General features: G+C 31.2%; 1 protein-coding gene across 2 annotated transcripts; it reads right to left on the bottom strand.

Annotated features, from left to right (window-relative positions):
- Nucleotides 1–208: 208 nt before the first annotated feature.
- On the bottom strand, nt 209–9834 carry LOC127719811 (galactose-3-O-sulfotransferase 2-like). Of its 2 annotated transcripts, XR_007990492.1 has the most exons (3): nt 9742–9834; nt 2595–3961; nt 2413–2474 (listed from the first exon to the last, which is right to left on the bottom strand). XR_007990492.1 is itself a non-coding variant. In XM_052226119.1 (2 exons), exons 1-2 carry the CDS (start codon nt 9783–9785, stop codon nt 2830–2832), a joined length of 1176 nt encoding a protein of 391 aa, XP_052082079.1. In that variant the 5' UTR covers nt 9786–9834; the 3' UTR covers nt 209–2829. The 2 variants fall into 2 exon arrangements, 1 of the variants encoding a protein (XP_052082079.1); XM_052226119.1 differs by having other exon boundaries at nt 209–3961.
- Between the last annotated feature and the right edge of the window lie 438 nt (nt 9835–10272).

The raw sequence follows: 10272 nt of genomic DNA, 5'->3' as shown, positions 1-10272 counted from the left end.
AACCAGGTTCAATCCACCATTTTCTACATAAGAAAATGCCTGTACCAAGTCAGGAATATGACAGTTGTTACCCATTCGTTTGATGTGTTTGGTTTTTTTTTTGCCATTTGATTGGGGACTTTCCTTTTTGAATTTTCCTCGGAGTTCAGTATTTTTGTGATTTTACCTTTTATCTATCTTGAGGCAGTCACAAAAAACAACATGTATAACAAGTATCACAAAGAATACAATTTTTGAACACATTATTAAATTATCATGCTAGCTGAATGATTGTCTGTAGAACAAAACAAACAAAAATATACATAATAAACAAACATTAAAAAGACATGAGACAGTTGTTACTTATCATTAACAGTTAAAAAATCTACACATTTTCTTTGATCAAAGTACAAATATTTTCACATAGTTTTATTTCATTTAGTAGTTTATTCCAAAATATTGAGGAGCAATACATGACTCATTTTTTCATTGAAATGTGTGAGGCCTCACTACAGCTAGAATATTATTTGCAAAAGATCTTAAATTTCTGCTGTGTAGGTTTGTAATTGGACAACATAGTTCTTTAATGTAATTAGGTACCTTATCATTGAGAATTTTTGTGAAATCATATATTCGAAATGTAATCATTTAAGCTCTTCATATGAATTTACTGTAGGTATTAGTATTGGTGAATCCAGTATAATCCTTGCAGATCGTTTCAGAATCTTTAAGATTCGTTTAAGTTCATCTTCCATTACTATTTCCCAAAATTGAGTAACAAAAATCAAATATGGACAGAGTGTAAGCATTATAAAATAATTTTCTACTACTTATATCTAGATATTTTGTAACTCTGGATAACAGTGCAATTCGAGAACATAAATGCTTTTACATACGTGGTCAATCTGAAATTTGCAGTCTACATTTTTGTCAATTTATATACCTAGAAGTTTGTGCGTTTCAACAGATGTTATTGGGCAGTTTTGTATTGATATTTTTAGTTTATCAAATACCAAAGCTCGTTTTTATTAGTTCCACTCAGCAAAGAAGTTGTCTGTGAAGGATTTATTGCGATTTTTTTTGTTTAAACACCAATTATTTATGGTGATGGCATCATGGTTTAGTTTTATTTCCATATCTTCCTGATTTATATCATGGGTATGCAGATTTGTAATATCAGAAAACAAGTCAACGACTGAATTTGTTGCTGCTAAAGTCATATAATTTATGAATAAAACGAACAGTAAGGGACCTAAAATTGACCCTTGAGGAACCTCATATTTAATATAATCAGAATTTGATGCTGTTTTACCTGGGCAAATTTTTTGTGGTCTAATCGAGAGGTATGACTTGAACCATATCACTGAATGATCTGAGACTTCGTGTAAATGTAATTTATGGCAGAGAATGAGATGATCAACAAGATCAAATGTTTTATTTCAGATCTTGAAAGACTGTTCATATAACATTACCGTCGTCAATATATCTAAACAAGTTATATGTCAATTTGGAAAGGAATGTTTGGCATGAGTGGTTTGATCTAAATCCAGATTGTGCCTCATGTAATAGTTTATATTTTGACAGATAAAGATAAAAAAAATTTCAAACATTTTAGATATAGTAGTATTCTAAGTATTGGATTAATTTTGAAATCTTAAATTCAAAATCTGTGGAAATGTTTTCTATTTAATTTATGTGCTTGAAAGGATACATTAGTTGTAATATATTTATTCTTCATTGTTGTAAAGTATGTGTAAAAATTGTCTACTATATCTTGTATATTATCATATTTTGTTATGGTAGATATTTTAGGTTTTACATCTTTAAGTAAAGCTCAAAGTTCTTTAGGTTTTTAGTTATTTTAAATAGCCTGCTTGAAATAGGACTGTTTGGATTTTTCTATTAATTTTGTACAGTTATTGTGCCAATAATGGAAGTGATTCCAGTTCACTTTGCTCTGGTACACATTTCTTTTTTTAACCTTCTTTCACCTCATCAGTAAGCCAATCTGGTTGGCATACATGTTTTATTATTTTCACTTTAATGGGAGAACGTTTGTTAATTACTGACAGACATAAATGATACAGCATATCAGTGGCAGTTTGCATATCACTTATTTCTTCTATTTGTATAATTATGTTTTATGTAAATCCTCCAAAAAGTTGTTTTCATCAACGTTTTTAAAACATCGATATCTTATGTGTTTATGACGTAAGCTTGTTATCAATTTTTGGTTTATTTTTTCTCGTATTATATACTAGATATACCACACTTAGGGCTTTTTTGGGGACTTTTTCATCTGTATTTTCAGAGTGATTTGTATAAACATGGTCGATGATAGTTCTTAATGTTGATGTCATACGAGTTGGAGTATTAATTTTTGTGATGAATATTGATTCGAGATAATTATACAACAAAAACACAAAGACAATAAGTATCTGACCATGTGACATTAGTTTAAAACATTGAATGACATATATTTAACCAACTGTTACCTTAAAAATAATTATCCTGTAGATGCAAAGGAGATAATTATGAAACCAAAGCAAAAAACCGAAGAAAATATGCATCTAACAATTAGCTATTAATTTCACATCGAATTAACCAACCGTTACCTTAAAAATAATTATCCTGTAGATGGAAAGGAGATAATTATGAAACCAAAGCAAAAAACCCTAGAAAATATGAATCTAACAATTAACTATTAATTTCACTTTCAATAAACCAACTGTTTCCTTAAAAAAAATTATTCTGCAGTTACAATGAATTTTTCGATTTGTCACGTAAAAGATTCACCTGTTCATTGTACTTACTTCAAAACAATTAATAGTAACCAGAATGTATGTTTGTTTAATTAACCGGAGCAAACATTTCTTTCGACCTTGGATATTGTTTCTCTCTTATTTTTGTTACAAAGTCAAATTCCGAAATCATTAATGAATCACATGTGTTTCGAGATACTTCGAATTGTTCGCTCCATTCTGACGATGGAAGCTTCAATACTGCTGACTTTTTATCTAAATTCTGACAAAAGTCTTCTACTTCCTTTCTGACAGTTTTGAAATACAACACTTCTTCGTGGAACAGTAATTCCATTTTGATTTGGCGCCAAAGTTTTAAGTAAAAATGTCTATATAGCATGTAGTCTATATCAGATAACTGTTTGTATCTAGTCCGATCTTTCTCGCCAATATTGATTTCTTTGTTAGCATTAGCATTTTTTCTGATATAAATTATATCCTTTGTAGACCATCTCAAAATACGCTTTAACAAAATCATAGACTCATCAAAATGTTCAACTATAATAACTAATGCAAATTCTTTGTCAAGCTGCTCAATATATCTTTGAATGTCGTTTCTTCTAGATCTGGAATTCAAAAGAAGTTCCAATGGAAAACCATAATCTATTGCCATTCTGTTTTTAGTAAAACCGTACAAAGCGTATTCTTCAATTGCTATAGTCACATCGTGTTTCTCTGGATCTTCAAGAAAATCTGTTATTGCTCTAGGTCCAGATATATTGAATCTTTCAAACATGATTGGAAAGTATAACATCATTGATATAAAGTATTCAAACGGATCTCGAAGTGTTCCAATGTAAACAGTGTCATTTGGAAGAATTTGTCCAAACGCGGTCCTGTTGTATAGAACGTGTAAGCATAAAATATCAAAATGGGTTGATGATAACGGTATTGGCCGAATGTTGCTCGATGTAACGGTTTCTAATAAACTTATTACATTTGGAAATATTGAATCAACAGATGGAATGACAAATGTCAGATTTCTCTCCGTCCCAAAACGAAACAACATATTCTGTAAAGTTGTGCTAGCCGCTTTGTGTACTTTGAGAAATGCAATATGATGAACTGCCGGTTTCAATTCTTTTAATACAATTGGAATTTCCCGCTTTTCAAGGGTTCTGAATGCAATGTAAATCACAGGTGCTGTAGTGCTAAATACCAAAACAGCAAAGCGTATCAAACTACAAAATATAATAAAGAAATCAATAGTTGAAGTTAGGAAAATAAATAAATAAATAAATAAACCCTACCATCTCCTCCCAAAATAGAAAAATAATAAATTGCGGAAATAACAATTCTATTTCTATGAACAGGTGCATGCTTGAACAATAAAATAAAATGCACAAGCGATATTTCATATGGATAAAAGGAAGTAAATAAAGATGACTGGCGCCACCTATTTTTTACATCCAAGATAACAAGTAGAATTAAATTTATTTTATGCTGCCCTGTTAATTAGGAAACGACATTGAAATAGTGAGGAATGAGTGTTTGCTATTGGTGTAGAAATGGCGTGAAATTCTCTCTGATGAGCAACATTTGCTGTGCAAAATTAAGCAAGGGGCGTTCTTCATTCATACTATTTCAAAATTTGCTGATCATCATGAACTTATAATCTATATATCAAAAAAGTAAAATCACAAAAATACTGAACTCCGAGGAAAATTCAATCGGAAAGTCCCTAATCACATGGCAAAATCAAATGACAAAACACATCAAACGAATGGACAACAACTGTCATATTCCTGATTTGGTACAGGCATTTTCAAATGTTGAAAATGGTGGATTGAACCTGGTTTTATAGCGCTAAACCTCTCACTTGTACGACAGTCTTATCTAATTCCGTTATATTTACAACGTTGCGTGAACAAAACAGACATTATAGATAAAATAGTCAAAATATGGATACAGCAGTCATCACTGTGTTACAATATCAAAACAAACAATTATTTACAAAAAAGCACAAAAGCACAAAAGCATCTATCAAATTAAAAACCACATTCATTGCTTCGCGTGTCTGACGTCAGAAAATGTAAACGTCACATAAGAAGAAATGTTGTCATTCAATGTTTATTCAAAACAATTTCATAATTTCACATGGGGAATGTTGGTATACAGCCAGCTGAAGGACGCCTCCGGGTGCGGGAGTTTCTCGCTGCATTGAAGACCCATTGGTGGCCTTCGGCTGTTGTCTGCTCTATGGTCGGGTTGTTGTCTCTTTGACACATTCCCCATTTCCATTCTCAATTTTATTAGGGTTAAAAAATCAAAAGTTATGTTAGAATTAATTTCAGAAATAGACCGAGATTTAAAATTGTCCAGAAGATTTTAGAATTTTTAAGAATCCACATATGGTTAATACCACTTAGCGAGTAAAATAAATTTGTCGTTTGTCGTTCAAAGTATTTTCAAATTTATAATAGAACAATAACATAATGACATATAATAGAACAATAACATAATGACGGGATCTTTTAAAGTACAGAGTCACGTTATAAGAACCACAGAAACACAAAAAGTCGCATATACAAAACACACCAGCAAAAATGAAAGATAATACAAACACATTGACGGGATGTATAAGTACCTAGCCACGTCAAATGGATATCACAGAAAACAAACCAAACAGTAAAAGTAATATTAATAATAGAACAAAGACAAATGAAAGAACAATATAACACGTTGTTAAGATGATAAACAACGTCAGTATGCAGAATCTATACTTCAAGACCATTGTGTATTATTTGTGAAGTTGATACGGAATATTTATCAACAAGGTCTTGGTACCTTCCGATGAACTTTTTTAGAAAAAGGACGAGACGTTCTTTGACATACCCCTGGTTCATCAACTTTCTGCTCAAACACTGGTGACGTTTTACAAAGTCTGAGTAGGAGCTGCAAGCTCTTGAATATCGAACAAGTTGGGAAATGTATATCCCATATGCAGGTGAAGTTGGTATATTGCTACTAAGGTGGGGGAAATTGATAATTTTAAAATTAAAATCGTCTCGTTTGTCATAGATTCTGGTACTGAGATGACTGTGTATGTCAAATTCGAGATATAAGTCTAAAAATGAGGCGGAGGAAGCCGTGTCTGTTGTTTCTTTAATTTCTAGTTCTGGGGGATATATTAATGGAACCCAATCAGAAAAGTTCGGATTGTTAATGGAAAGAACATCATCAATATATCTAAAAGTGAAATTAAATAATCTGGCTTCTTTGATCTTCTTGTTTTTGACAAGTGTCTGAAGGAACTCCGATTCATATGAAAATAAGAAGAGGTCGGCAAGGAGAGGCGCACAGTTCGTTCCCATAGGAATGCCGACAATTTGTTGAAAAAGTCTACCTCCAAATTCAACAAATATGTTGTCGATAAGAAACTCCAGCATACTGATCACTTGTTCTTCTGTGTAGCATGTTTTACCCTTTTGTTCACTATTAACAAAATATGCCTTATGATATCCCAAAGTAATAAATTTATAGCGTATGCTACCATTTTTATGATGAAAAGCATTGTGGAGTATTTCTTTCAGGCGATTTTTCAATTTCACATGGGGAATGGTGGTATACAGGGTTGAAAAATCTAAAGTTTTGATAGAACTAATTTCAGAAAAAGACCGAGATTTAAAATTATCTAGAAGTTCTTTAGAATTTTTAAGAATCCACATATGGTTAATACCACTACGCGAGTAAACAGTTTCACATTATTTCTGGAGACCCTCTTTCACTGCGGACAGAATTTTAGTCAATCTAATGGACAATTCTTTAGTGGAACATGCAGATGAGCCGGCAATGTACCGTTGTTTGTAAGGAATTTGCAACTGTTTTTTTATTCTTCTGTTTTAGGGGGAGGGGGGGGGCATATTTTTGCTGACGTTAAGCGAAATTTTTGTATTTTTTATTGCTAATTGTTGCCAAAATATCCAAAAAAATTTTTAAATTTGGTAAAAAATCAAAGGTTTAACACTTTTCTTCTTAGTACCGTTGAATGTAATATTATGTACACGATTCATATAGCAGCAATGAAAAAATCTTAATTTCAGCATTTTTATTGTTTATTTCACAACATTTTGTTTCGCTCATGCAACTGCTTTCACATATTCGTGACAAAAACATACAGATTGAACATAGTAATCAAATAATCAGCATCAAGTCTTCCATAGGCCTAAATCTAACAGAAACAACCAAACACCTCGTTTTAAACAAAGCGAAGCAGTCAAAATATGCTGGTCAAGTCTTTAAAAAGTAACGCTTTCTGCAAAGGGGGTACCTGTAAAGAATGTCATTTTAAATGATAAACAATTGTATCTTTAATCAAAAAAATAGAACCTAACCAGTTGGGGTTTATAGTAATCGACTTGTGCAAAGGTTGTCCAATTTCATTTCAGTATTTGACAGTATAGGTTAAAAGGAAGTAAATAACGATGACTGGCACCACCTAGTTATTACATCCAAGATAATAGATAGAAATAAATGTATTTTCTGCTGCCCTGTCAATTAGGAAACGAAATTGAAATAGTGAGACATAAATGTTGGCTATTGGTGTAGAAATAGCGAGAAATTTGTAAGAAACTGTTTTCGAGATATTTTAGAAATTTTAAAATTATTACTTCATTTTAACCATATACATATAGCAATCCCTGTTGAGTAATGTAATACAACACATGCTGAAAATCTGATTTATCGCCCGTTGACCAGCAAACACGTGTATGATTATAAAATTTGCCAAAAACCATAATGTCATATCGCTAATATCCATGTGTATGAACCTACATGTACTCTATAAAAATATGCTTATTTTTTCGGAATATTAAGATTAATCTAATTTTACCTCAAATAGAGTGATAACTGTTGTCTTTGTGTCCAGTAGCATTCATTTCATCAATAATCAGAATAAAAAAATAAAATAAATTTAATATGTTTGGTTTATGGAAGGCTGGTCCATTCGGATAAAGGGAAGGAAATTATTCAATCGTGTCTCTTTCGCTTTATTCGTACTCAACATCACCAATTTCAACCGGACATGGTCACATATTTTTACGTTGCGCACAGCATTATGACGACTTGGAAGGAGAAACTGGGTACAATTTTATACTCTGGTGTACTCTCGTTATGGAAAAGGGTTGCTCGATTATAAATTAATGTATATCAATTTCAAAATTAAAAGAAGAAAACGAGAGAATAATGCATGTACACATTCATAACTCTGTAAAATCTGAGAATCACATGCTCAAAAGTTTAAAAATATGAAATGAAATTCGATCTGAATATTGTTCAGGACCAGAGTAATGTATTTTACTGATGGACTTAACATCGAAAGTCGATCAATTTGCATAAAAATTGACGTGGTTGTATTCTTTATAAGCTATTAATTTAATGTTTGATGTAACAGGTCTTCTGATTGACTGAAAGTTTTTTTTGTCTTTCAGCTCATAGACATAATTATGTCATGTGACCATGAGGTCATCAATGTTTTTTTTTCAAGATTTACTCCTTATAAATGGAATCTAGAATTAAATCATAAGGACTGACTGTAATATTTTTCTGTCTATTCGAAATAACCTAAAAAATGTGGTGCACACTTTTAAATAAGCCGCTACGCTTGTTAATCAGTGTGCACCACATGTTTGATGCTATTTCTTCATAAACAGAAAAAAAATATTACAGTCATTCCTTAAAAAGACCGAGTTTGTGGCATTCATTTACTATAGAGGCATATAGAGACTTTGGCCTATAATGGTTTGCTTTTACAAATTGTGACTTGGATGGAGAGTTGTCTCATTGGCACTCATACCACATCTTCTTATATCTATATACCATTTCAAAAGTTATTATAAGCTTTAAATAGGTTGTATTTAAATAGTGTCACTGTCTTATAAATGTTATATTGATTGTAACATAGTGCGAACAAAAAACTTAAAAAGACTCTCCATAATAACATAACAAATCATTTTGTCTGGCTTTGAAGAAGAAAGATAAATTATTGTCAATGTTTCCAACCCAAATGTAAATTTATTCAATACAGGAACATTTTATTTCATATACTAGTATAAAAAAAGGAGATGTGACATGATTGCTAATGAGACAACTATCCACCAGATTAAAAAAGAAGTGATAGTAAGCAATCAAAGGCAACCGTACATAAGTTTACTATCTAAATTAGGAAATGAATTTATTGGTTGATTGCTGTTTGATTAACTTGCATATTTAAGCAAAAAAAATATGTTTAAACAAAATATATTGCCTCCCAGCAAGTCACCTATGGACCCTGTAGACATTGTTGCAGAGGTTATTATAATGTGTTTAGAGCACATTACGGTCGCTACATGAGTAATCGGATTTAATCGCCCCATTCCAAACAGATGTGACTGGCTGTTTATTTATCCTGCAAATCCGTACGGACATCATACTCTAGCTAGCAAAGGTTATTCTGCCTGATGGGAGAATCTCAGTTAACCATATTTAAGCCAATTCGATCCTTTGGGTTTAATAAGAAAACAAGTTATTAGCTATATCTAGGGAGGGGCTTAACTGCTCCGCCTTCTATGTGACATCTTTTGAAAGGTTAAAATATTTTAAGAAACGGTTCTACTATTTATAACAGATGTAGCTCAATCAGTTAAAAGTAAGTTTAAAGACTGTTTGCGGAATTCCACATACAATCGTTGATAAAATCGTCTACCCTATTTCTCTTAATTTTAATATTAAAAATTTCAATTTTAAGTCTCGATTTTTTTCCCTTACACATAAGAATTTTACGAATAAAAATGAAAAGTTCGGCTTCAACATTTATTAAAAATTTGCTGATAAGAAGAATGTAATATTGCTTTAGTAAAACTGTCACTTTTGGTGTTTATACATTGGTTTAACATAACAATTAAGTTTAAATGATCAGAATATTAGGGTTTTATTTAAATTTTTAGAACCAGTATTTTATGAACATTTAGATGAAAACACTCACCGATAGGTTGTTAGTCGCATTTTCCAAGATGTAAAAATATGCATTTGGTGTTAATAGTGTATATCATTTATAGATACATATTATTTTTGTTTACTGGAGTATCCAACAGATGTTGTTTCATTTTGTCATGCATAGATTTATTTGTAATTTGTTACTTTATACTGACAATCGAATTCTCAAACATGACCTTGTTCATATCTATATATATAATTGTAATGTATAAATATATACGGAGACATGGGCAGAGGCTTTTTAACTTTCTAATATAATTTTATACTATTTTATTCAAGAATTTTCACTAAAATCAATATATATATTTCGTACTTACCTAATTATTTCTGATTAATTTATTAACAACTTTTATATAACTCGAGATTTAGGGAATCCGATTGTCATATTGCCAATGTATAGTCACCTGTTTTTATATGAAGACGTATTATATCTCGATTCGCTTTTCATTCACATCAATTTTTTTCAAAATTACTTTAGTTTTATATGGTAATAAAGGAAATAGAGTCAATATAATGTCAT

The sequence above is a fragment of the Mytilus californianus genome, unplaced genomic scaffold (genome assembly GCF_021869535.1).
Source record: "Mytilus californianus isolate M0D057914Y unplaced genomic scaffold, xbMytCali1.0.p SCAF_11, whole genome shotgun sequence".
NCBI lineage: Eukaryota > Metazoa > Mollusca > Bivalvia > Mytilida > Mytilidae > Mytilus > Mytilus californianus.
The sequence above is the reverse complement of the archived record's forward strand: the minus strand, read 5'-3'. Positions and strand labels throughout refer to the sequence as shown.